At 44.5% G+C, this 27,970-nt stretch overlaps 1 protein-coding gene across 1 annotated transcript; it reads left to right on the top strand.

Annotated features, from left to right (window-relative positions):
* The first annotated feature begins 8,845 nt into the window (after window positions 1-8,845).
* Window positions 8,846-18,009, top strand: LOC109738710 (protein TOPLESS-RELATED PROTEIN 2). Its single transcript, XM_020297799.4, has 25 exons — window positions 8,846-9,446; window positions 9,550-9,729; window positions 9,819-9,932; window positions 10,028-10,186; window positions 11,307-11,487; window positions 11,560-11,686; window positions 11,846-11,955; window positions 12,055-12,193; window positions 12,276-12,385; window positions 12,518-12,587; window positions 12,783-12,856; window positions 13,042-13,137; window positions 13,214-13,309; window positions 13,496-13,623; window positions 13,744-13,978; window positions 14,055-14,222; window positions 14,584-14,691; window positions 14,760-14,909; window positions 15,360-15,470; window positions 15,555-15,734; window positions 15,906-16,034; window positions 16,496-16,591; window positions 16,790-16,975; window positions 17,177-17,349; window positions 17,436-18,009. The coding sequence occupies exons 1-25, from the start codon at window positions 9,367-9,369 to the stop codon at window positions 17,650-17,652; spliced, it is 3,417 nt and encodes a 1,138-aa protein (XP_020153388.1). The 5' UTR covers window positions 8,846-9,366; the 3' UTR covers window positions 17,653-18,009.
* Window positions 18,010-27,970: the final 9,961 nt, after the last annotated feature.

Here is a 27,970-nt window from a genome sequence, read left to right as displayed (position 1 = left end):
AATTTTGAATTTCACTTAGTAATTGAATTTGAATTCAAGTGGAATTTGAAAAGAGATAGGATCAAAGATGATCATGCATTGTTTAACAAAAAGATTAGATTAGACCCAGGGGGTTACTGTAGCATGATACTCGGGGTGTTACAAATCTTCTCTACTACAAGAAATCTCGTCCCGAGATTTAAGAGGGGGAGTAAGGGGGAAAGTTCTGGTTACGAAAATCTAACGGATCTTCTCGTCCTTGATTGCTCTTCTCGAAGAGGTCGATCCATTACATTGATGTCTTCAGTTCTCTGTTGCAAGTCATCATCATTTCTTCGGGATCTTCATCGTACTTACGGAAAAGATAAGGGGAAAAAACTCGGGAAAGGCGGAGCTCGACATATGTTAGGTACCTAGGGGCTATCTCAGTGAACAAGGCATAGAGGCATCTCTCGAGTTGAAATCCCAGAAAAACATCGAGAGCAAAGTAAGAAGGTGCACTAAGAAGTTTCGAGCGGATAGTTCATCGTTCGTTGCATGGAACAGAGTGTGAAAGGGATCCAGAGCAACGGGAGTAATATTGCATCGGATACCAACATATATCTTTAGGAAGGTGGCTCGTGAATTGCCTACGAAGCCAAGTGTGAGGAATAACTTTGGAAATAGGGGTGTACGGGGGAGTCAGGTTTGGATCCTGTGGAACTGTGGGTTATTGGCCCACCATGTGAGTTAAAAGTAGAAAAGAGCGCTGACATCTTGCACTGTCATGATACCGAGGCATGTCAGAGGATGGCCTGTCAGTTATGTTGGCAACAACATTGGTACCAAGGGCGAGGGACGAAGAAAACCATTTTCCTGCTCGTTAAGACGAGGCGGACCAATAGGCAAAGTTCTCGTCCATCGGTGGTTACCGGAATGTCATCAACATTAGTAACAGGGTCGTACTAACCGAATTGTACCTCGAGGTGTTTTTATAAGCAAGGAATTATTTCTGCTTATATCATATAGATCAAAAGAAAGACTAACAAACCGATGGAAAGGAAAAGGTGTTTATCAGGATTAATCAGACCAAGGAAAGGAAAAATGTGTTTGCACACAAGAATTGAGGGTATGTCCTTCCCAAGGAAAGGCAGAGAATGATATACATGATAGGACAACAAGTTCAAAAGTACTTAGACAAAGGGGCGAGGGAAGAATCATGATATTACCCACACCATGGTGTTTGAATAATAAACCAAGAAACATTTAGCATTGTGCTTCCAATGTTCTTGTTGATATACGGAGTACCATAGTCAAGCTTCGAGGTAGCAATAACATGGTGTTTCGGGTAAGAGTTGGATCTGAAGATCACAAAGGATACAAAGGAACACTTCCAAGATTACCTCGGAACGTAAGGAATAACCAAACACGACTAGGTCTGTGTTGGCAGGAAGTCAAGGATGCCATCGATGATATCACAAACCATCGAGGGGCGGGGATGGTATTTCTAGCCATGAATTCAATTGACATCTCTGAAGAAGCCAAAGTGTTGACGGTGATCACGAAATTTTTTGTCGAGAGACTCTATGAAGATGCCATCGAGCAGAAAAGGAAGGATGAAGTGAAAGGCTATGAGAACCACGGATTCGACACAAGCTCGAAGTCAAGCTTGTTGTTCGAGGTGAAATGATAAAATGAGGAATATCATCGTAAGCTTAGCTCATCGTCGGAAGTTGCTCCGGGCATAAGGAACATGTAGCACAGTTAAAACTTGACACAATAAAAATATAGCCGATCAGGCTAGGAATGATGTGATGGGGTATAAAACTTCCCAGTATGAAGTACTAGGTGTAATGCCGGAAGGTAAAACGGAGTAGAGGTTGGACGGGGGAAATGATTTGCAGAGGATAAGTATTTTAACTTATCCAGTAAATGGAATCAAGGAGGAAATATGGTCGGAACCACGATGGCAAAGGATCAATTCTTAGATACAAGATAAGCTTGTATCAAAGAAATAATTATTTTTATGAGCAGCTTCCATGATAAGTTCTACATCGGGTCCATGGGCATGAACACAAAGATTCAAGGTCGACTCCCGCTTCTTCAATGCATAACCTTTCATCACTCCTCGTTTTCGAAGAAATTGTAGCGCATAAGATTTATCTGGCGAAGTACCAGAAGAGTAAGACTCGTGAGAACTCTTGGGTTCACATGGATTATGGAAGGCATAAGTTCAACCCATCGGGGAATTTTTATGAATCTATACAACCATCAACCAAGCAAAAGATACGAGTTCAAAAGTAGAGTATCGAAGTCAAAGCCGATGGTATAATTTACCGAAGGTATTATGTATCAGGGAAAAACTCACAAAATTTTGGATGAGAAGGACACTGTCGGATAACAACCCAGCAATGGATCTGGCGATTCACGACAGAGTTGATGTGAGTATCGGTAATCAATCAGATGAAGAAGGGGATGAAAAGGCATCAACTTATAGAAACGTCTGAATGACTCGATGCTTGGGTACAAAGGAATTATGATTTCAAGACGAAGGATTAGAAGCAGAGGCTCTGATCAAAAGATTAGTAAGTTGAATAGACTTAGAGGTTCACCCGATCAAATCTGGATTGGGAAAGAACCAGGTCATATCTGGAAGGATGTCTGAGCCGGAAAGAAAATTTCCAAGGATTAATTGATGATTGCGAGTATTCGCACACACGCTGAATCCATAGGAACAGAATGACAATCACAAAGATTTTTAAAGAATATTGCTAGACATATGGAATTAATCCTAATGCAAGCAGGCAAGGAGAATCAAGAGCAATAGGCTGCAGAGGATTTTGAAAGATCAGATAGCATTTTCAGGTATTTTGGAAAGCATATGAACAACTGGGAACGAACGAACTCCGGTTAAGTGAATTATCCGTAGTGCAAAAAGAAGCTGCAAAGCAAAAGGCACAAAGGATTCTCGGAACAACGACAAGTATTTCGGGGGATCTTGTAGTAACAAGAGCAACTGGGATGAAGGTATGAGCGACAAGGATATGCAGTTAGTCATAGGGGCTTATCGGTGGTAGGGAATTGCAAACGCGATGAGCACCAGTTATCGGGATAACATCGGAGAGTATCTTCGGAATCTTCTGGTGCAGAAGGCGATCATCTGGACTGAAGGGGCTCTCTGGGAGGAAGCAGTTACGAGAACATAGTGTTAGAGTTAGCAAAATTATTTAACCCAAATGGAAGAGAGATCAGAGTCCCAGAGTATAGACGAGGAGTAAAAGATCCTAATACCACCCAATGGCGACGTGGGCCCATAAGCCACACAGCCATGTTAGTAAAAGTTTTTTAAGTGACTAGACTCAACTTCGGCGAAGGAGTTGGAAAGGGGGCTACCTACAGGCAGTCGGCTCTGATACCAACTTGTTACGCCCTCGATTCAATCGTACACTAATCATACACGCAAAGGTGTACGATCAAGATCAAGGACTCACGGGAAGATATCACAACACAACTCTAGACACAAAATAAAATAATACAAGCTTTATATTACAAGCCAGGGGCCTCGAGGGCTCGAATACATAAGCTCGAATACACAAGGGTCAGCGGAAGCAATAATTATCTGAGTACAGACATAAGTTAGACAAGTTTGCCTTAAGAAGGCTAGCACAAAAGCATCTACGATCGAAAAGGCAAGGCCTCCTGCCTGGGAGCCTCTTAACTACTCCTGGTCGTCGGCGGTCTCCACTTGGTAGTAGGCACCCTTGGGGTAGTAGCAGTCGTCGTTGAAGGTGGCGTCTGGATCCTGGGCTCCACCATCTGGTTGCGACATCCGAGAAGAAAGGAAAGAGGTGGAAAAAGAGGGAGCAAAGCAATCGCGAGTACTCATCCAAAGTACTCGCAAGCAAGGATCTACACTACATATGCAACATTATCAAAGGAAGGCTGTATATGTGGACTGAGCTGCATAAATGCCAGAATAGAGAGGAGGCCTAGTCCTATCGAAGACTAGCATCTTCTGGAAACCACCATCTTGCAGCAACAGGAGGAAGTAGAGTAGCATAAAGTAAAGTAGTAGAAGTGTTATCAACCTCGGCCAGAGATCCTTTCTCGACTCCATGCGAGAAAGCAATCCCAGAGCCATACTATCCATTTCTCATCACAATCCAATTCTCATCACAAGTATCCAGTTCTAGTTGTATCGATCGGGAAACAACTCCAAGTGTCCGTTACCGTAGGACAGGCTATCGATAGATGTTTTCTTCCCTGCAGGGGTGCACCAACTTACCCACCATGCTCGATTAACTCCGGTCGGACACACTTTCCTGGGTCATGCCCGGCCTCGGCCAAACAATACGCCGCAACCCGACCTAGGCTTAATAGAGAGGTCAAGCACGCCGGACTAAACCTATGCCCCCAGGGGTCATGGGCCATCACCCCGGGAACTCCTGCACGTTGCGTGGGCGGCCGGTGAGCAGACCTAGCTACCTCCTTAAAAAAGGCGGGAGCTTACCAATCCAACCTGGCGCGCGCCGCTCAGTCGCATGACGTCTATTAAGCTTCGGCTGATGCATACGACGCAGAACGCCCATACTATGCCCACGTGATGGTTAGTGCTATCAGGCCAGAGGCCCCTCGGATCAAATATCCAAATCGTAGTGGATTAGGAACGCGCGGTAACAAGCAGAGACTCACGAAAGATGTGACCCCATTGCCCCGTCTCGAGGACTTGCGGCAAGGGCTAGGAATGCCCGGCCACGCCTTGTAATTATCTCGTGGGCACCCTCCAGGTCAACCCGTCTCCACATCACTCGCAATTAAGCTCGCGCGGGTACCCCTGAGGGCCGACCCGTCTTTAGTAACATGGTTCGGTGTAAAGTCATAGTAACCATAGTAACCGTGTGTCTAACACCAAGGGGAAAACCGGAGGAATCACCCTTGACGGGTTCCACTCGATGTAATCATCAAGGTGAATGTAAGAGGAACCACCCCCGAGGTTCACACTTGAGGGGTTGCACGACAGAGCCGTATCGGAAGTGGTTAAGGAGGAAATCACCCTCGATGAACATGACCGAATAGCTACACTACAGGTTAACATCAGAAGTGCTGAAGAGGTCTCACCCTCGGCACTCGATAGTAACCCAGTAGTGTCGAGCAACTAAGGGGAAAGTGATGTGCGGTGCCGGGGCCTGGTCTTCGATCCCGTTGATCGGGTCTTCGATGATGAAGCAGGGGCAACAAGGACAAGGTGGGGGTCACTGATGGATCACTAACCAACCTATACTAAGCAGTTTAGGATAAGCAGGTAGGTAACAATAAGCAGGTTACAAAAGCAGGCTATGCATCAGAATAGGAGCAAACAATAACAGTAGCAAAATCTAATGCAAGGATGAGAGAATGGAATGGGCGATATCGGGATGATCAAAGGGGGGGCTTGCCTGGAAGCTCTGCTGAAAAGGAAGAAGTGTCGTCGTCGACGTAGTCGATCACAGGGGCAGCATCGGTCTCAGGGTCTACCGGAGAGAAGAGGGGGAAGAAACAATAAATATAAGGCAAACAAAGCATCATAAAGCATAACATGGTAATACGCGGTGCTAGAGGTGAACTAACGCGATACTACACGTTGAAGGCGGAGAGGGGAAACATCCGAAGGAGTGTTCCCGACGTCTGGCGTTTCCTGGACAGATGAAAAGAGAGGGGACGGTTCCATGTTCAGCATGCTAGGGGCAAGTGACAGATGAACGGACCATGTATTCGGATTCGTTGGATTTTTCTGAGCAACTTTCATATAGAAAACATTTTCATCCGAGCTACGGATTATTTTATATAAGTCATGAAGAAAGCAATAGCAGAATACTAAACGATCGTGTGCTAAGCTAACGGAATGGGTCAAGTCAATCACATCATTCTCCTAATGATGTGATCTCGTTAATCAAATGACAACTCATGTCAATGGCTAGGAAACATAACCATCTTTGATCAACGAGCTAGTCAGGTAGAGGCATACTAGTGACACTCTGTTTGTCTATGTATTCACACAAGTATTATGTTTCCGGTTAATACAATTCTAGCATGAATAATAAATATTTATCATGATATAAGGAAATAAATAATAACTTTATTATTGCCTCTAGGGCATATTTCCTTCAGACCCTCCACTAGCACGTGTGGCATTAAAAAGAACCAGATGGAGGGGGGCTGGGTGGCTGACATGGGGGAACCTCCCACACACCTGGATTAAATGGGACCGGTGGTGGTGATTGGGCGGCTGATGCGCATGCTTGAGGCGGACACCGAGAAGATGCGCAACACGTCCGACTCGTGTCCGCATGAACGCAAATTTGACTTAAATTTACGGCAGAAATGTGTGTCCATACAAACATGAGACGAACATATTTTGCGTTTGGGGCGCCGTGCTCGGCCATGATTTTTGGCCTCGCGGATCAAACAGAGATGAAATGATATATACGAGGGGAAAATATCCAGTGCTCCGGTCTATTGGATGATACGCTGCTCCGGGGCTGCATGATGCTTCAGATCTCAGATAAAGGGGTAGGATCAAGTGCTAGTGCATTTACATATGGCCTCTTGGAACATTTTGCGTTTTGCCCCTGAAAGTAACATGTCTTCACAAAAATGGCCTAAGAGGGTGCACATCGCCCCAAAAATGAAACACTGCCATCTTGTAGCCTTCAGGTTGCCACCAACATTTCTAGTACAGAATGCAATGCCCTATGATTACTGGAACAGAAGCACTTAAAAAAAGCACTTCTAGTACGGAATAATTTTTTTAGGTTGCATCAAGAACCCATTTTCCATTCATTTGCATCAAAAGATCACAGAAGCACTTCCAAAAAAACGGTGCACCATTTACTGCCATCTTTGTCTTGGAATTAGCACGACCTCAATATTTATATTTACAGAACTACCATTTAGTTTAGAAAATTACATAGCTAAATGGAACAACTTCAATACACATCACTTTCATGAGTCCTTATTCTCATTGTACTGCATCCAATGGTGGGCACAAATGCACATTTACATGATAAAATCAAGAATTAGAATCTAAACGAGCCTTTCGAAAAAACAGTGCAACATTAAATGGAAAATATGTAAACACTTTTTTGATGCCAAATAACTTGCATATCTGTCGCACCATCTATATTTTGATACCTAGTAACACTACTGGAACATGCCGAAAATAGTGAAGCTTGAAAATGCCGGCAATTACCCACAACATGCATACGCTACATGTAACAATGATATATAAATTTAAATAGCAAGAACTTGCACGCCAGTATTACAAATTTGCTATATAGTTTTTTTTGCGAAAAACTTCCAATATATTCATCTTCAAACATGGTAGTATAACGAACACTAGAAATAATAAAAATTACATCCAGATTCGTAGACCAACTAACAGAGTACCAATCGACAACTGCACATGTACCGAGTTCAATGTGCCAAGTACAAAAAGTTTGTTACTCACCCTCCAAGTCATTGTTCTCTTGTTAGGAATCTAAACATCGCTGACATCTTATTTTACCCATAATATTTTTTATTAAACGTCAAAGAAGATACTACATCTTTTCACTGAAGAAAAATAGTCATGATGAAAAAGCAGGAAAATAATTACACAAGCCAGGTCAAATACATAGTTGTTCCCAAAGATTTTTTGGTGTGGAAGCTGATGCACCATAAAACTTCAGAAGAACATAAATGGCCAGTCAGTCTGTTTAATACAATGTGAAAAACTAAGTTAGATCCGCCGAACTTCTCTAAATCCAACTGTTGTGAAGTGAGAAAAACTACATAGATTTCTAGTACCCGGTGGTCATAGCCTGACATAGAGCTTAACTGAGATTTTTGTTAGTCAAACATTATTGAGCCTCATTTGGCATGGCTTTTAGTCAATCACTCAATCTATAAGACATAACCCAGTAAAAGTCTGAATGCTCACTTACGCTAGGCTGAAGATGTGGTTCTTTAGCTATTGTATGTAAGAAAAATCCTATGACACTTCATAAGACAGAATGTGTGTATATAGAGTTCAGCTAGACATGTTAGGATAGGAAGCAACAGTCAACACTGTAACACTGCTATATTTCATGATTAGATGCCAGAACTAATTTAGCAAGATGTTGTAACCGGTGACCAAACAAAGAACTTCGTCGTAATTGCAGCAAGCATTCTTCTGATTCTGCAAAAAATAAGATATTGAGTGGATGGGGCATGCGCCATGGTGGCTGCGGTAGGCATGATCTAGGCGGCGGCGGGGAAACTAGTCGTACCCAAAAGAAGAAGAAGACGAGATGAACAAAACGAAGGGATATGCAGTTCGTCAATGTATTATGGAATAATCTAGGGTGCCTTTTGCATAGTTTCCAATGCAAGCTGAGCCTACTAAATTTTGGACCTTCAGTCTAGATCGAACGCCCCACCTTGTCCTGGATCAGGGGATCATATGAGGCACCGTATCACCAGATATGCACTCTATATACGAGATGTGATCGATTAAATATAACATCTTTTTAATATTAGTGGGTGAAACTTATCCATCAATTATTGTGGTTATAAGTAAGAAAGATACAAAAGTGTAGACGCCTGAAAAGTTGGGTATCCTGTAGCGGGCGCGGCTACCTCAACCCTGGCTGGCAAGCCCCGTTCAAATTTCGAAACCGCGGATGCGTGAGAGGGAGAAACGAGGAAGGATGCGAGAAATGGTTAACGGAAGTTTACCCCCCTACCTGCGGCTGCGGACCTCACGATGGGAGTTACCCAGTTTGCCCCTGCCGCCCGTCCTCGTCAGTGGCTGCCAAGTAAATAGAGGTGCGTGGTCGTGGGCTCTCGTGTAATCTGGCGGGGCGGGGTGGTTATAAAACGCAGCCCCAAAAAACCAAAAGCAGACCAGAAAAATAAATACTCCCTACTCCAGAGAGAGAGAGAGAGAGAGACTGGTTTTGGAGAGAGAAAGCGAAGTGGGGAGAGAGAGATAAGAAAAGGCAAACCCGTCCGTCGGCTAGAGCCAAGGGGAGAAGAAGGAAGCAGCAGGCGGCGGTGGCGGCGGCCAAACCCTAGTCTACGTGCTGCGCCGCTGAGGGAGGAGACACGCGTGCACCACCGGTCGGCGCCAGGAGCTGCAGATCCGCGGCCGGGCCGCCGGAATCGGGGGAGATCCCGCCGGGATGGGTCCGCTTGGGCTGTGACCTCGCTCCCGCTGCCCGTTTCGTCTCCGGGGTTTTCGTCCTGCTAGGGTTCTGAGCTGCTCGTTGGGTGTTTGGTGCGGTTTTTTCGGGGGGCGGTTGGGGCCCTGCGCTGGTTTCTACGGAGATTTGGGAGGGGATCTGCCGCCAAGGCGGGAGTCCTCCCTCGTCGTGAGCGCTGGAGACGCAGGGCGGGATCGGGGGAGCCATGTCGTCGCTCAGCAGGGAGCTGGTCTTCCTCATCCTGCAGTTCCTCGACGAGGAAAAGTTCAAGGAGACGGTGCACAAGTAAGTGTCTCGTCTCGTCTGGTTGATCAAGACAAAGTTTTGGAGCTATCTGGAGTTGTTGAAGCTGGTTTTTTTTAACCCCCCGTCCATTTTGGTCGCGCAGGTTGGAGCAGGAATCGGGCTTCTACTTCAACATGAAGCACTTCGAGGACCTGGTCCAGGGTGGGGAGTGGGACGAGGTGGAGAGGTACCTCAGCGGCTTCACCAAGGTGGAGGACAACCGCTACTCCATGAAGATATTCTTTGAGATCCGCAAGCAGAAGTACCTTGAAGCCCTCGACAGGTAAGTCATATTGAAGCCTCTCCTCTCCTGCTCATTTGCTCAGGATCAACAGCGATTTGCAGGCGCTCAACTCAGTTTGCCTTTTGCAGGCATGATCGGGCCAAGGCAGTGGAGATACTCGTCAAGGATTTGAAGGTGTTTGCCTCCTTTAACGAGGAGCTGTTCAAGGAGATAACGCAGCTGCTGACTCTGGATAATTTTAGGTGTGCTGCTAAGTTCTTGTTTGGAGCATTTTCGTACAGCAGAATGCTTGTGCATTGTGCTAATGTGGATGTAATTCTGTCTAAATCACAAACAGGCAAAATGAGCAGCTGTCCAAATACGGGGATACAAAGTCAGCCCGGAATATCATGCTCATGGAGCTTAAGAAGCTTATCGAGGCAAACCCTCTGTTCCGAGACAAGCTTAATTTCCCACCATTTAAAGCCTCAAGACTGCGCACGTTGATCAATCAAAGGTGATTGGTTAATTTTATTCATTGCATGCATTTAATTCCATGTTACTATTTTTTTCTACAGAGGGATGCGGTCTGCTTGAACAATTTGTACTTTTATTTCTTGAGCAAATAAGATTTGATGTGCGTAAGATTCTGTTTAAATTTGTATATAACATAGCAGGCCAGCGCATGTTTTTCCTAATGGTACTTATAAGATTGGAAATGAGCTGTCACAAAGCTGCTATATTGGGAGGGTTTCCGTTTCTTTTTGTTTTCTTCTGGCCGTGTTTCCATCTTTCTTTCAAATGAGATGGATGAGTGAGAAAAAGAGGTGTGCAGTCTTTATACAGACACAAACTCGAAGTTTAGCACTTTCACGATGTATAAGGGTTATTTATGATTCTTGATTGTCAATGGTCATGCTCCAACCATTTAGTTCGGAAATTAAGAGGGGTGATTGAGTAAAAGGCAAACAGAATTAGCATTTTCTAGTGCTTTACCAAATCCTGGTTGTAGTTGTGAAGAGGGAGTTGTCCTGTCCATTTCATAAATGTTGTCCATACGTACTTGAGACATTTGATTGCTTGAACTTTATGACTTGACCATTCGTAAGTTGCCTGAATATTTTCCTCATCTGAGTCACATTTCTAAGCCTTTGGATCAACATCCAACCACTCTTACCTCATGCCACCCCAGATATAACATATGGAATGCAAATTGCAGAGTACACTAAAACTGCACCCTTCCAGGTTGTAACTTTAGGCCAACTAATATGCAATTTCAGGGATTTGTGATAATTTCAAGCAACTGAGAATTAGCAAAATGACAAGTTTTAGGTACTAATTCATAGCTTCTTACCTTGGTAATATGTTTGATATGATTTCTACTTACAATTTTTTTGGGGTGTCAGTTGGATACTCTGTATGGCAAGTTCTTGCAGAATATAACAAATATGTGTAGGTTTGTGACGTGCCATATTTTTTTTCTATTTTTTCTGCATACTGCCTATATTCAACACATGCAATGCTTGGGCTGTTTCCATAATGAAGACCTACAAGGCTTTCAGTATTGCCTTCTCTTGCTTTAGTTTCTTGTGGAGGGTGATGCTAACTGGACTGCTTTGATTTTTTATGTCATGTAGTCTTAACTGGCAACATCAGCTCTGCAAGAATCCTAGACCAAACCCTGACATAAAGACACTCTTCACGGATCACTCCTGTGCAGCTCCTACCAATGGAGCAAGAGCTCCCCCCCCTGCCAATGGTCCTCTTGTTGGACCAATCCCCAAGACAGCTGGATTCCCTCCAATGGGTGCTCATGCTGTACGTATCACGGCTATAGTTGAATTGACTTTTTATATCATCCTATCATTTACCATATTCTCAATCTTGCAGCCGTTTCAACCTGTGGTTTCACCATCTCCAAATGCAATTGCTGGTTGGATGACAAATCCCAATCCCTCCTTACCACATCCTGCTATTGCACAAGGGCCGCCCGGTCTTGTTCAGCCACCAAACACAGGTATCATAAAACTGCAATTCAGCAAAATGGTGTCTGTCACTGTTTCAATGTTGTTTCATTTTTTGTTTGGGTATCATAAAACTGCAATTCAGCAAAATGGTGTCTGTCACTGTTTCAATGTTGTTTCATTTTTTGTTTGGATGCTCTATTTGTTTGCAGCGGCATTTCTGAAGCATCCAAGGACTCCTACAAGTGCGCCTGGCATTGACTATCAGTCTGCAGATTCTGAACATCTGATGAAAAGAATGCGTGTAGGCCAGCCAGATGAGGTATTTGGGTGAACTTGGACTTGCCATAGTTTCTGCTCTTTACTCATTTCTGTAACAGTGGATTGATGAAGCACTTTTGACACCTTAAAAAAACTATAGGTGTCATTCTCTGGTGCAAGCCATCCTCCCAATGTTTACAGTCAAGAAGACCTCCCCAAACAAGTTGTTCGCACTCTCAATCAGGGTTCTAATGTTATGAGCCTGGATTTCCATCCTGTTCAACAAACTATTCTTCTAGGTACATGCTTCAAACACTTTGCTTGGTTCTTGAATATTTACTTTGTTAGTGCATATTATTTATTTAATGTCTTGTAAAACAGTTGGAACAAATGTTGGTGACATCGGGATATGGGAAGTTGGTTCACGCGAAAGGATAGCACACAAGACATTTAAAGTTTGGGACATTGGCTCCTGCACCTTGCCATTGCAGGTCATTATTTGAATGATAAATTCTTGTATCTATTTTATTCTGTGTTGTTAGCAACTTGTAATGTGCTGTAAGCCTGTAATTAGACTTATATTGTCGAGTTCTAATGCATAAAATGTGTTGTTCTTTGTTCAGGCTGCACTAATGAAAGATGCTGCAATATGTGTCAATAGGTGTCTGTGGAGCCCTGATGGAAATATTTTAGGTATGGAAACAGGCAGTTTAACTGCATTATTCAAATACCCGCCATTTTTCAATAAAAAGATAGCATTTGGGCATTGTTTTATGCTTGGGAGTGCATATCATTTGGGCATGCTTCTCTGCTCAGGAGTGTTCTATTCCTTGTCACTTTTCTTGCTTGTCTGTCAGATTGATTCTTTAAGCTTGATTTGATTCTCAGGTGTGGCATTTTCAAAGCATATCGTTCAGACGTACACGTTTGTTCCTAATGGAGAGTTAAGACAGCAAGCAGAGGTACATGCATATTGATGAGACTATTAGTTTTCTATGTACACCTCCATTCGGTCTGTTTGACAACGTGAGGTTTGGATTCGAGCCCTTAGGTGGACAGAGTCCTTAACTCCCCATAATGCCCAAACTAATCCTCATCGGAACCGCTTAAAGGTTGCTAACTATTTGATTCTTTGTGAATTGCACAGATTGATGCTCACATTGGCGGGGTCAATGACATTGCATTCTCTCACCCCAACAAGTCCCTATCAATTATTACATGTGGCGATGACAAACTCATTAAGGTGAGGTTACTCATGATGTCACTGTTTTTAGAATGAAAGAGAACATCCTTAGCATGCTTGCACATTTCATTTGCAGGTATGGGATGCTCAGTCCGGACAAAAGCAATACACATTTGAAGGCCATGAGGCTTCAGTGTACTCTGTTTGCCCTCACTACAAGGAGAACATTCAGGTACTTTCTGGATGATTTCACCTCTGCTATTCTTAAGCTATGCTCTTGCCATTTTTGCACTGGTACTGTACTTGCTGTTTTGGCTGCTATCCACTTAGTTTAATTTTGGCATCCCAGTCTTGTACTTCAAATTGTTTCATCTTTATCATCTGTCTGTGGGTTTCTACAACTTTAGCTTCTCTGCAGTTTATCTTTTCTACCGCCATCGATGGAAAAATCAAGGCATGGTTATACGACTGTTTGGGCTCACGGGTCGACTACGATGCTCCTGGACATTGGTGTACTACCATGTCTTATAGTGCTGATGGTACAAGGTGAGAAGCTTCAAGTGAAAAATTAAGCTAACATGCTGAAGGATGAAAGACCTACATTATACTTCATTTTTTTAGAATTTCACACCCATATAATTTACCTGCTTTGAAATTTCCTTGCAGGCTCTTCTCTTGTGGAACTAGTAAAGACGGTGATTCCCACTTGGTCGAGTGGAATGAGACTGAAGGAGCTATTAAGAGGACATATAATGGCTTCAGGAAACGGTCACTGGGTGTTGTCCAGTTTGACACAACGAGAAACCATTTTTTGGCTGCTGGAGATGAATTCGTTGTTAAATTCTGGGATATGGATAACACCAACATACTGACAACAACAGACTGTGAGGGTGGACTGCCTGTAAGTTTATTTCTGTAGCTTTTTTTATGAATGTACATACCAAGTGTTTTTGCTTGACTTTTACTGATTTATGCAGGCAAGCCCGCGCCTGAGATTCAATAGGGAAGGGTCATTGCTTGCTGTTACAGCAAACGATAATGGAATAAAAATATTAGCGAACACCGATGGGCAGCGTTTGCTGAGGATGCTAGAGAGCAGGGCTTTTGAAGGCTCTCGTGGACCTCCTCAACAAATTAATACAAAGGTAATGATGCATATACTTTTCATCAACATTTGCTTGTGTCCTAGGTCCACTTAGGGTATAAATGTTACATTAATTTGGTCCTTATTTAGGTTTCTCGTTTTCTGGTATTTGTTTTTGTTTGCTCTATCTGAAATCTTTATTTGAGCCTGTGACTGTTGCCTACAGTCTTAAAGGACATTTGCATCCAGCTGTATCTGTATGGTGCACACAAGATGAGTTCCAATGATGATTTTGAAACAACTAATTCATTCAACTACTATTCCACTTTAGCTGCATAATGTTGGTTTCTATTTGGCCTGGCAATTACTGAAGATCGTTTTAATAAGTGCCATGTACTCACTTCTAATTTTTTTTAATGCAGCCTCCACTGCTCACCAACCTTGGTTCTGCTTCAAATGTATCTAGTCCTATAGCAGTGAACTCAGAGCGACCTGACAGGATGTTGCCTGCAGTATCAATGAGTGGACTGGTTAGTTCCCACAGCCTTTCTTGTTCTTCAATACATTGGTTTGCTAAATGTCGTGAACAAATTTGCAGGCATCTATGGATGTTAGCAGAACGCCGGATGTTAAACCAAGAATAACTGATGAATCTGAAAAGCTGAAGACCTGGAAGTTGGCCGACATTGTTGATTCAGGACATCTTCGGGCACGGCGTTGTCCAGATACAGCAGCATCTCCAACAAAAGTATGTTGGCCAAGTTGCATAATTACCTTTAGTTATCTGTATGTTTTATTGAGTTATAAATATTGAGCATGCAATTTCAACTTACACATACAACCTGTTTCCTTAAGATATAGAAGAGGGTATATTGGCTGTTTGATATTTGACTGTAGTTATTATTTCATAAAGGTTTATATTTGCTTGTAGTTTTTTGCTATATACTCCCTCCGTTCCTAAATATAAGTCTTTCTAGTGATTCCACTAGGTGGACTACATACGGAGCAAATTGAATGAATCTACACTTAAAATGCATCTATATACATCCGTATGTGGTTCATAGTGGAATCTCTACAAAGACTTATATTTAGGAACGGAGGGAGTAATTGGCAGTTCACTATTCGCCAAGCAATTTTGTTAATGCTCTGGGCAATGTAAAATTTCTGATGAGTCACATTTTATTTGTTTCCTCAACAGGTTGTCCGTTTGTTGTATACAAATAGTGGGGTTGCACTTTTGTCTCTCGGTTCCAATGCTGTTCATAAGCTGTGGAAATGGCAACGCAGTGACAGGAATCCTAATGGCAAGGTAGACTGAAGTTGTATTTATTTGGATTTCAGTTGCAATCTTTTTTTGCTTGCCTTCTGAATTATCTTTACCCTCTTCTGTTAGTCTACTGCATCTATTTCGCCTCACCTGTGGCAACCAGCAAATGGGATTCTAATGACAAATGACACAAGTGACGGCAACCCAGAAGAAGCAACTGCCTGCATTGCGTTGTCCAAAAATGATTCCTATGTTATGTCTGCATCTGGTGGCAAAGTCTCTTTGTTCAATATGATGACGTTCAAGGTAAATGGCTTCTCCATCATATAGACAATCCCCCCCTCCCCCTCTGAACCAACCGTGCACACTTAGGGTAATATAGCGTCCTGATAAGCCATTACTCCAGATAACAAGAACCATAATTGCGTTACTGCCTTTATCCGACTTTCCTGATTAGATATGTGAAATCTGTCGCAGGTCATGACTACGTTCATGGCACCTCCACCTGCTGCGACTTTCCTCGCATTCCACCCACAGGACAATAATATTATTGCTATAGGAATGGAGGACTCGACCATTCAAATCTACAATGTCCGTGTTGATGAGGTGTGTGCTGCTAACTTATGAAACTCACTTGAATTGAAGTATCAATGTATCATTGCTTTTAAATAATATGTTTTGTATCTCCTCTTGCTTTGCCCTGTTTGATGTATCTGAGATTACACTTAGGGTGTATTTAGGTTTAGCCCAAGCTCACCCTACCAAAAAATTGGTTAGCCCAAATTTTGTTCATGGTTTTGGTTGCCCATGATTCGTCCAATGTTGGCAAGAAAAATGAACTAGAATGGATAAAATTTTGGTAAGATAGATTTTGGACACAAACCAAACATACCATTACAATTTCTGTCGATCAAAAACCTTCAACCGACACTTCTAAATACTTGGGAGTCTTTGTCTGGTAACAATTGAATCCTTTCATGTTGGATTTGCACTTAATATTGATTTATTTTGCACTAAATCTTGATTCGAAAGCCATGTACTAATGTCAACTCCACAAAATTACTTAGGTCAAAAGCAAGCTCAAGGGTCATCAGAAAAAGATTACCGGACTGGCATTTTCTCAATCAATGAATGTTCTTGTATCTTCAGGTGCTGATGCTCAGGTATGATCTTTTACTCTGTTATAAATTATTGTACCGGCTAAATGTTCAAATTGCTATGCGGAAACGGTCCAATTCATGTTAGTCGCATGCCAGGCCATTCATTAGTCTGTTTATTATATTTTCTTTGCGATTGGGCAAACAACTATGATGTCATATATTTGTTCTCAAATCATTGATTGATGAAACCAAAATTTGCAGCTATGTGTCTGGAGCATTGATGGTTGGGAGAAGAAGAAATCAAAATATATCCAACCCCCGGCAAATCGCTCTGGTGCTTTAGTTGGCGATACAAGGGTCCAGTTTCACAATGACCAAACACATCTTCTTGTAGTTCATGAGAGCCAACTGGCAATCTATGATGGAAATCTTGAATGCTCGCGCTCGGTTAGTCATGACTAAAATTTATTATTTTTGTATCTGCTCGTTATTCCATATTCACATTGTTTCTTACCCTAGGTTTATTACTCACTGCATGTCATTGCTAAATATTTTTGATTTATACATATTTGCTTCTTTCTCCTTTATGGATTATTATTGTTACTGGGCATCTTCATTGATTTCCCCTGTTACTTGATGCAAATGCAGTGGTACCCAAGAGATGCACTGCCAGCGCCAGTTTCGAGTGCAATATACTCGTGTGATGGTCTCCTTGTTTACGCTGGTTTCTGTGATGGTGCTATTGGAGTATTTGAAGCCGAGTCCCTTAGGTTGCGTTGCAGGATTGCACTTTCCGCCTATGTGCCTCCTTCAATATCTAGGTATGCTGCTCAGTGTCACTGCTTGTTTTTGTTTTCATACGTGGTTGCGTTTTGCTTATTATTTCCCCTGTTTGTTAATCCAACAGCGGGGCAAGTGTGTACCCCATGGTTGTAGCGGCGCATCCCTTGGAGCCTAACCAGATTGCAGTTGGAATGAGTGATGGGGCAGTTCATGTGGTTGAGCCACTGGACGCGGACCCAAAGTGGGGAGTCGCGCCTCCCCAGGATAACGGAGCCCACCCGTCCATGTCATCAGCTCCAGCAGCATCTAACAACCAGACGTCTGATCAGCCAACGAGATGACTCAGGCCACTAAACAATGGTAGGACTCTAGGAGATAGGGAGAAAGAAAACAGTTAGATTCATGAGACAAGGTGAGGTGATATGTATCAATTCCACACCATCTCCTTGCTACAGGTGGTGATTGATGATGGCATGTCTAGATTAGTTTTTGGTTCCTGGTTGTTTTTTTGCCCCCAAAATCTTAACCTTCTCACCTGGTGCCCTCTTCCTTTGTAAAGCTTTTCCTGCTCCCAGCTAGTGGTGGTTACTTAGAAGCCGTTATTTGTTTTTATTTATTTATGCCCCTTTATTTGTGGGGGTAGTTACTTTGTAGTGTAAAATATGTTTGTCATGTTGGATGATGATGATATTTGCTTCGCTCGTTGCTGCCGATTCGATTGGCTATTTAGCTTATTTGATTGATGGAGGATTTGTAGTGTAAAGGTTTTGAAGATGATTTGATTTGCCTTGTTGAAATTGGTTGGCACAATGTGGTGGTTTGCTAAGTCCACGACCAAAGCCGGCGGACGCTAAGGCCTACAACGCGATGCTATTGGCGGGAGTTAGGAAAATCCCAGCGATCTGGAATAGGATTCTTTCCTAGACTAGATTCAGGGCATCTCCGATGCTATTACTGCACCAAATAAAGTGGACATGTTTGGACGTGTCTGGGGACAGCTTCGGGGAGCCAGCCACCCAACTTTGTCCACCAAAAAAAAATGACGCACCAAATAAAAATGGACATGGCATTTTCATTAATATAGGGATTTTTTCACATAGCAAAACTTATGGATTTAATTGTTCTAGTCTAAATCTTTGCGGGCCATGGGCATGTCCGTGTCCCACGTCCTACTCCTCGGTCCGACCTCATGGTTGTTGCGGCCTGGCGTGAACAATCATGAAGTTGTCGATGTTGGCAGTGTTCTTGTCCGTAATCACATGTGCCGCCTCGGCTGTGATCTACTCGAAATGGCTGTCGCACTCCGTATAACGCTCGTTGCTTATCCGCGACGCCCAAATTGTCAGTGACCATGGCCGCGACGACCTCCTTGTTCGCCTGCTCGTCGACGATCTGGTCCTCTGTGAGCCGGTGCTGCTCAAGGAGCCACAGGTTGTATTGTCATCCTGGAACATCCAAAACACGAAGACCGGCAGTGCCGCTGATATGGACATGACCCATACGGATATAACCACAGTTGTTACGCGTAAAGATAATTATCAGGTGAATTCTAATAAAAATTATATGAATTATTATTTTGTTATCCGAAACAAAAATACAACACAATATTTTATATGCAGGATTAAAGAAGACATGCACAAACCTCGGGTGAGATGTGAAGTTTAATACAAAAGATTTACATTTTTTTTTGAGGAATACAGAAGATTTACAGTTAAGCATTATCAAATCAACATGCATCCAGTGGCCAAGGGCATACGAACATGCAATCCATCTCATTTTGTTATGCATGTCAAGGTGGGGCCCATATGCATGCACGTGACCTGCCCACATGCATGGCACACACAAAGGAGCCCATGCATGGCCTTGCGTGTTGTGCATCTGGGCCTAGTGCCGATGAGGCAGTTTGCCACCAGGTTCATACGAGAAGTTTATTTCAGATCAGATCGCGTGTGGGCCCGGCAGATTAACAGGCACATCTTGACTTTCAAGAAAATAGACGAAGCGATCTCCACGCCGGCCTTTAATAAATAGTCATCATATTCTAGGGTTTAGACTCGGGTTTTATTGTATTGTTTAGCCATCGCCAGAATTCGCATTTACGAGACGTGTAGAACAACCGCCTTGTCAGATCCACAGTGGAACCCCAATTTTTCATCTAGTTCGTGTGCTTAATTTTTCAGCCGCAATTTCAGATTGCAATTCACCTTTGTTCTTGCCGGTTCTTTGGTTGCTTGCAGGAACTCGAACCTCGTTGTTCAGGTTGATCGTGCCTACGTCAAGGTCAATAACCATCGGAGATTGGTTTAGCCATTGTCGAGGCGTATCGTCGGGTACGATATAGCCGGATCGTCAAGGTCAAAATCCACCAAATCGATAATTATCCACACTCTCATCGAAAGATCGGGCCGCCGTCACATCAGCCGCGTGCTGCGCCTCTGCCATGACGGCTAGTTACTGCCAACATGAGCTATCTCAGTGTCACCTCTTCCAACATGACCTCTTATGAAATGTTGACGAATGGCAATATGCTTGGTGCGGCTATGTTGAGCGAAGTTGTTGGCGATCTTAATTGCACTCTCATTGTCACATAAAGAGGCATCTTGTTCATAGTAATACCATAACCTTTCGATGTTTGCCTCATCCAGCCATCGAGTACGACAACTTGCAGCAGCGAAATACTCTGCTTCCATGGTGGAGAAGGAGACACAATTTTGCTTCTTCAAGGGCCAACTTACCAGGGAGCGTCCAAGGAATTAACATGAACCCGAGGTTGACTTTTGTTGTACTCTATTGGAATTAGGAGTTTGAGAAAATATCACCGGAAAAGTTTCCGAGATAATAGGAATTGTTTCGAGGAAACCAAAAGCATTTCAAAGAAAACCAGGAAGGTGGAAAAGTTCTAAGGGACCTAATAGTAATATAAGAGGGTGGCAGTATTTATTGGGACCCCCCCAGGATTATTCTAGGTGCGATAGGCTGCCATATAATAGGCTAAAGTCTATAAGGGGGCAACAACATGGACCTAGAGGCTCCATAAGGGTGGCGCCCCCCTTTGGCTTGCCCTACAAGATAAGCAGGCGGTTAGGAGTTGGAGAAGGGTGGCTCCCCCAAGGGAGGGATTCCCCTCCTCCAGTCGGCTAGGCCCCCTCCTACACCTATATATATGCAAGGGGGCGCCCTCCCCAGAGACAAGTTCTCCCCCTCTCTCTCTCATGTTTCGGGCGCCCCTTCTCTCACAAGCTCTAGTTCTCCAGAAAAGCAGAGCGTCGCCGCAAGGCTCTTCCCCCCTCTTCAAGTTCTCCGGCGATGCCTAGCTCTGAACGGTGAAGTGCTGCCGGATCATCGATCTCGTACATGTGCAATCCCTAGAGAGATCGTGCTTTCGATCTTCGTTTGAGGGACCGCGTAGGACGGTTCAAGGGACTTCAAGAATGATATACACCAACTCTTCTTCCGCTGCAACTCGAAGTTGGCAACGACCAGATCTAACCTTGTATGCATCTTCATAGTGATCCTGGGATCTTGATCCGTAGGCTGATTTTTTTTGTTTTCTACTATGTTTCCCAATAACAGGTCCTTGTATGTCATCATCATGGTTTCAAAGTGCTAAAAACTCCACTGGAAATTCCGTTCTTCTTCCCTGTGCGACACCTTCATATCCACACTTGATCATGCTCCAATATCCATCCGTGTTGTCCATGCTAGGCCCATCATTTCTAAATAACACAAATGCATCCAATTTAGGCAGCATCATATTCTTGTTGGAAATATGCCCTAGAGGCAATAATAAAGTTGTTATTATCATATTTCCTTGTTCTTGATAAGTGTTTATTCTCCATTCTATAATTGGTGACTAGAAACTTAAATACATGTGTGGATACATAAACAAACGCCATGTCCCTAGTGAGCCTCTACTAGACTAACTTGTTGATTAAAGATGGTTAAGGTTTCCTAACCATAGACATGAGTTGTCATTTAATAATGAGATCACATCATTAGGAGAATGATGTGATGGACCGACCCAATCGTGTCACTAAGTTCAAATTTCTATTGCTTTCTTAATGTCAAGTATCTATTCCTTTGACCATGAGATCATGTCACTCCCTAATATCGGAAGAATGCCTTGTGGGTATCAACCATCACTTCGTAACTAGGTGATCATAAAGGTGCTCTTCACGTATTTCGAAAGGTACTATTTGGGTGGTATGGATCAAGACTGGGATTTGTCACTCCATGTGACAGAGAGATATCTCTTGGCCCTCTCAGTAATACGATATCCTAAGTAGCTTGCAAGCATGTGACTAATGTGTTTAGTCACGGGGATATCGTATTACGGAATGAGTAAAGAGAACTTTCCAGGTAACGAGATTGAACTAGGTATGGTGATACCGATGATTGAATATCGGGCAAGTAAAATATTGCGAGACAAAGGGAATGGAATACGAGATTGTTTCAATCCTCGACATTGTGGTTCAAACAGATAAAGATCTTTGTTGAATATGTGGGAGTCATTATGGGAATCCAGGTCCCGCTATTGATTGTTGATCGGATAAGTTGTCTCGATCATGTCCGCATGTTGTCGAACCCGTAGGGTTACGCACTTAACATTCGGTAACGCTAGAATAGTAATGGGATATTCATAATGGTGAGACCGTATATAGTTTGGAATGTCGGATGGGATCTAGGATATGATGAGGAGCTTTAGAATTGTCCGGAGATAAAGTTTCATCTAAGGAAAGTGGCTTTCAGGGTTCCGAAAAATGTTCGGGATTTTTCGGTATTGTACCGGGAAGGTTCTAGAAGGTTTCAGAGTGGGGCCACCTGCATGGAGGGACCCACATGGACGTGGGTAGTGGGGCAAGGCCCCACACCCCTGGTCAAGGCGCACCAAGATCCCCCCTAAAAGAAATAGGATCATATCCCGAAGGGATAAGATCAAGACCCCTAAAAAAAGGGGGATCACGATTGGTGGGGAAGGAAATGAGGGGACTTCCTTCCCCCCTTGGACGCCGGCCCTAGAGGCTTGGAGGGCAAGCCTCCAGCCCCCCCACACCTAAGGTGCCTTCCCTCCCTGCTTATCCTCCCTCCTCCGCAGACGCTTGGTGAAGCCCTGCGAGAGCTCCACCATAAACTCCACCACCACGTCGTCATGCTCACCTAGATCCCATCTACCTCTCCCTCTCGGTTCTTGAATCAATAAGAAGGAGACGTCACCGAGCCGTACGTGTGCATATCTCAGAGGTGTCGTTCGTGCGGTGCTGGATCGGATTGGATCGCAAAGAAAGTACAACTACGCCAACCACGCTCGTTAGAACGTTTCCGCTTTTGGTCTACAAGGGTATGTAGACTTCCCTCACTCATTGCTAGCATCTAGTAGATTAGAACTTGGGTGAATTTGTTGGAATCTTTTTGTTTTCTATGCAATGATTCCCTTCAATTCTCAGTACCAAGAAATGAAAGTACCTGATAATTTAATTGGCGTGCGCTAGCTCTAGTAATTGGCCCAATAGTGTAGTAACAAGAGCCGTGAGTGTAACTATGGTAGGGATGTCCTCACTAAGACGTCACTTCATTTTCCTTGTTGGGAGTGGACTTTCCCCTAGTGGCCTTTCCGCTCACAACCTTCTCACCACCTTTGTCCTTGCTTTTATCCTTGTGATCTTCACGCACAAACGCAACCTTTTGAGGACTTGCACCCTTTTGAGGAGTGACATTCTTCGTCTTTCTTGAACTTTTGGTCAAATCCTAAGTCCCTCTGTTGCAAACACCTCCTTATGTTGACTCAACACTTCACTAAATCTTGGAGAAATTGTTGCATGGAGGCTACAACGCAATGCTGATAGTGGTCATGTTTATGGAAGAATTTATGCGTCGCGCGTAGCTGCAAGGCTAGGTGTGTGTGACACCCAAGTTTTTATTTGGATTTTTCAAAAGATTTTATTTGACTTGAAGGGGGCGATTTAAAAATTTTCTTCAAGAGAACTCTCACTCTCAAATATTTTCCTTATGGCAAAAATTTTATTTGAATTCACCCAAGATCCTCCTTTGGTCTTGGAGGTTCTTGCTTTTCATTGGACTCAAGACAAAATGTTTTTTTCATTTGAGAAAATAACCTTTGAAATATTTTGGGAATGCACTATGGCTTTTGGAAAGTCCTTTACCACTTTCAACTATTCCTTCTTGCCATGGCATTAGTGCAAATCCTCTCTCCTAACCCTTTCCTCACCTTGGATCATGATTTGCATCAAATCCAGCAAGTTGAACCTCCCCATGTATTTATTTCCATTCAAATATTTTTCTGCCTTCTATTCTACCTCTTGGAGATTTACAAAGGAACTCCTTTTTCTGTTTTGACTTTTACCACCAAACTTCTTTCCCCTCCTAGTCCTTTGAACCCTCAACCTAGAACCATGAAGATCCACTGGTATCCAGTTCAAAAATTTCAAACTACATCAGCTGCAAGTTTGGACCAGATTTGCCAAATTTGGTGAAATTCATTCAAAACTTTCTCCAAAAATTCCAAGTAAATTCATGCAGCCCCTGGGTGCTTTGAGTGATCATCTCACCAAGTTACAGCTCCAGAAAAATTTATCTTTTTACCAAAGCCTACTGTCGAACACCTGCAATGCTTGGTCACTGTCAAGTTTCAGTTAACTTCAGAGTTCAGTCAGTACTCACTGTCGTTTTCTTCAGAGCCGGGCATCAATCTCGCCAGTACCCTCGCGTCGCCTTGCTCCTCGTCCTCGCCCACTTGTTCCTGCACCGCACGAGTGCCTGGCATCTTGCGGGCGTCGGCGACGAGCAGCAGAAGGTGCGCCGCCCCGTGATCGACGCCGGCGGCGGCTTTGCGGACGCCAGCGGGAGACACGGCGCCGCCAACTCCACCCAGCGCCGCCCAAACCACCGGAGCCCGCCGCGTGGCCGTCCACTCCCCCGAATGCGCTGCCGCTCTCGTCGTGAACCCCAGGGCGCGGAGCGCGCTCTCTGCCGCCGTTGAGCCCGTGCGGTCACCTCACCGTGGGCAGACGCCATTACGCCAGCTCCAGCTCCGTTTAGCTGCAAAACAAGTCCCGTAACATCCACTGATGCTGCTCGACCACTCAAACCCTCTGCCAACCCACTGCTCCGCCGTAATCGCTCGCCGGAGATTCTCCGTTCACGGCCACCCCGTCGATCTGCCTATAAATAGAGGCCCCGAGCTTCAACTCGAGCACCCACCAGCCCTACACTTCCCCTAGAGCATGCCCAGCCACTGGAAGAGCCGCGAGGGGGTCTCCTTCCTCGACTCCGGCCGCCGCGATCCGCCACGGGATCCAGCCCGATTCGCCCCCGTGTGTGCTCCGCAGCCCCCATTCTCTTGCCAGTAGCTTCTCCTTGCATCACCCGTTCTGACCCGCGCCTCAATTCGTACTTTGCAGCCCTCCACCGGAGTTCCCCAACCTCACCCGAACCGCCGTCCGCCGGAGATAGTGTCGCCGTCGACGTGGTGCTCCCCGTTGGACGAGTCCACCACCCACCGACGCGGAAGAAGACACTAAAGCTCTTGGTACCCTCCGTTTCTCCTAACTCGCCGTGGTTCGACGCCGGCGTCCATCGCCGTCTTCGGGCGCCGGCGAACTTTCAAACCTGACATGCGGGCCCCGCGTGTCAGCCTCTGTTTTATTTCCCCGAACCGTTTTCTGTTGGCGCCTTCGGGCAAAGTACGTCTTCTCTCTTGCGCTTGCGCATTTCCAAACGAACCGTTTTCTGTTTTCTCAGTTAAAACCCTGGAACTTTTCTGTTTCATTACAGATAAGTCCCTGGACAGAAACCTTTATAACTTTTTAATGAAAAGGTATTTTTGAGTGATTCTTTTTCTGTCAATCTCCAAATTTTGTCTAGTTTTTTATGGGATTTATTTGAAAAATATTTGGCAAAGTTTCTGTGCATGTGTTGGTTTTCACGTTAGTACCCCGTTTCGTGATTGCCGTAGGTTCCGGGAGAGGGGACGGAGCCGCGAACTTCGCCGAGCTAGACTCCGACTTCTCCGAACCAGGCAAGCATGTTTGAACATTTGATATGGCAGATGTTTTGCATGTTCATGTGAAAGTTTGTGCGTGGCATGTGAGTGTCGATAAATACCTCGTTGCTTGTAAGGCAACGACCCGGTTGTTCCGAAGTTGCGATGACCTCTGATGAGAGGTGGCCTAATCATGTAGTGACATGAAGGGCAGCAAGGTGGTACTGTTGTAGCATGCCAGCCTTGCGTCATCCGACTTTCTTCGACATTAACATGGTTGGAGCCACGTTATCGATCTTTTCCCGCATGTTCCAAAGTTGCGATGACCTCTGATGAGAGGTGGCCTAATCATGTGGTGACATGAAGGGCAGCAAGGTGGTACTGTTGTAGCATGCCAGCCTTGTGTCATCCGACTTTTCCGACGTTAACATGGTTGGAGCCGTGTTATCGTCCCTTCCCCTTTCCGTGCTACCACACGTCTCATTGCCAGGATACGGTTTAGTAAGTTGGTAACCTCTTTCCGTGTACACACCAAACAGAGAGGCCGGGATGATGGTACCTTGGCCTAGGATTAAAGCCAGTCATTCGGTCAGGGGGCATGGGTGTTTCCGGTTGGGACCGAGAGGGGGGGCACCCCCTTATAGCGCGCGTATAGAAATTTGATCCCATGCTACGCGAGGTTGTAGCCTCCCCGACTCAGGGTTTTTCCTGAATGTTGCCGAGGGTGATCCCTGGCTTCGGATGGTTAAATTGGGTGTGTACTGGTTAGACGTGTTCCTTCCAGAACACCGTAGACGGAACTAGTCCCCGTGACTACCGAAATCCGTTGGCTGTGGTTAAGTACAAACTCTGCAGAGTCAATTCTTTCCAAATCATCGTATCCATGATCAGTAATGTAGACTTTATATCCAAATCTATCCGTGTGAAAACTTGCCCCCGGTGATCAAGCTCAAGTGGTAAATTCAATTTCATTGTTGTTCCTGTGGATGGACTAACATTATATTTGTCTCGTGCTTGTGATAAATTATATTCCCGAACTATTGTATTGTTGTGTTACAATATAAGCCCTTTATGTGACGTCGCACAGACGTCCGACTGTGGCGTGTACTCGTTTCTCACTTTAAATATAAGCCCTTTATGCGATGTCGCTCAGACGTCCGACTGTGGCATGCACTGTCTTTACTTTCTGTTATAAGCCCTTTATGTGGTGTCGCCCCGACGCCCGACTGTGGCATTATTATTCTGCATTTTCCGCTCGAGGAGTCTTTCAGACACTCGTTTGGCACCTGTATTATTATTCCGCATTTTCCGCTCGAGGAGTCTTTCAGACACTCGTTTGGCACCTGTATTATTATTCCGCATTTTCCGCTCGAGGAGTCTTTCAGACACTCGTTTGGCACCTGTATTATTATTCCGCATTTTCCTCTCGAGGAGTCTTTCAGACACTCGTTTGGCACCAGTATTACTATTCTGCAGTTTCCGCTCGAGGCGTCATTCAGACCCTCGCTTGGCACCCAGTATTTATTATCTCTATGTCTGATCGCACTGGTTAACTTATTCATGTGTTTCATGTTTGCATTTGTTATACCCTATGTCCGAACTGTCTTGCGAGTACTTTCATAGTACTCACCTGGCTTGTTGATTTGGCCAGATGTTGACGAAGGCGATTTCTTGGATGAAGAGTTTGATAGCGCGTCCGACGCCTAGAGGAGTCCCAGTCAGTCCTGCGCGATCCCGGATATTGGTCACTTGTATCGTTTACGCTTCTGCCACCTGCAATAAGTATTCTCGAGCCTCACTCCGACGCTCGAAGAGTTGTAGTATTCTGGAATCATGTCACTCGCTTCGCGATGATATTTCCACCACCGTTATTATCGTGAGTTAGAAGTTTGCAACCCTATCCGCCGTATTGTTTTATCGGCGTGCATGTAATAAATTGCTGGGCAGTCTCTGCTCAACTTTGTATTATATTTAGTACTCCTGGTATTTTTCTTCTGTGACCAATGTATTGTCTATCAGTGGGAAGGAATTCTTCCTCGCTGGTCCGTAACAGGGATTGGTTTCTCAATAATTATTTTATTGAAAAACCGGTCGTGACAAGCTTGGTATCTGAGCCAGGCTGACTGTAGGAAGCCACTAGGTGCGATCGCTAATCGGTTATTAGCGTCTTTAGTGCTTCTTCAACATTTTGCAATTGTAGCTATTTTCTGTTGGTTATCATAAAATTTATGACATGACTACTCAGAATTTTTGCCTACTTTTGTAGATGGCTGGCAGCGGCTGTGAGAATCGAGTGTTCACCAACGTGCCCGAGGGGTTTGTCAAGCTCCTCGTCTCCATCACCAAGCTCGCGATCGGGCCAGCAGCTCGCCCGGAGTTCACCCTCTATCAGCACAAGCTCAGTGACGACGTGTCTATGCACCAGGCTGTGGTGCAGTTCAAGGGAGGACGTTCAGCTGCACGCCACTTCCGTTTTGTGGGAAGGGCCATGCCTACGGAGAGGCATGCCATGCAGATGGCTGCCCGTGAGGCGATAGCTCGCCTCCGGGACATCCTTCCCACGATGAAGACTCGTCGCTACCGCTACCTCCCATGCCATGTGCCTTACACCAGCCACTATGCGTTCGCCTGCCATCGGGGAGAGCGAGATGAAGCCATCG

This window comes from Aegilops tauschii, chromosome 7 (genome assembly GCF_002575655.3).
Source record: "Aegilops tauschii subsp. strangulata cultivar AL8/78 chromosome 7, Aet v6.0, whole genome shotgun sequence".
NCBI lineage: Eukaryota > Viridiplantae > Streptophyta > Magnoliopsida > Poales > Poaceae > Aegilops > Aegilops tauschii.
The sequence above is the reverse complement of the archived record's forward strand: the minus strand, read 5'-3'. Positions and strand labels throughout refer to the sequence as shown.

What these genes read in the sequence shown, in the direction of transcription:
- LOC109738710 (XM_020297799.4), top strand. Translation starts at nt 9,367, where the DNA reads ATGTCGTCGCTCAGCAGGGAGCTGGTCTTCCTCATCCTGCAGTTCCTC. An exon ending in TTCAAGGAGACGGTGCACAA is followed by an intron (nt 9,447 to 9,549) that starts GTAAGTGTCTCG and finishes TTGGTCGCGCAG; the next exon opens with GTTGGAGCAGGAATCGGGCT. An exon ending in GCGATGACAAACTCATTAAG is followed by an intron (nt 13,138 to 13,213) that starts GTGAGGTTACTC and finishes TTTCATTTGCAG; the next exon opens with GTATGGGATGCTCAGTCCGG.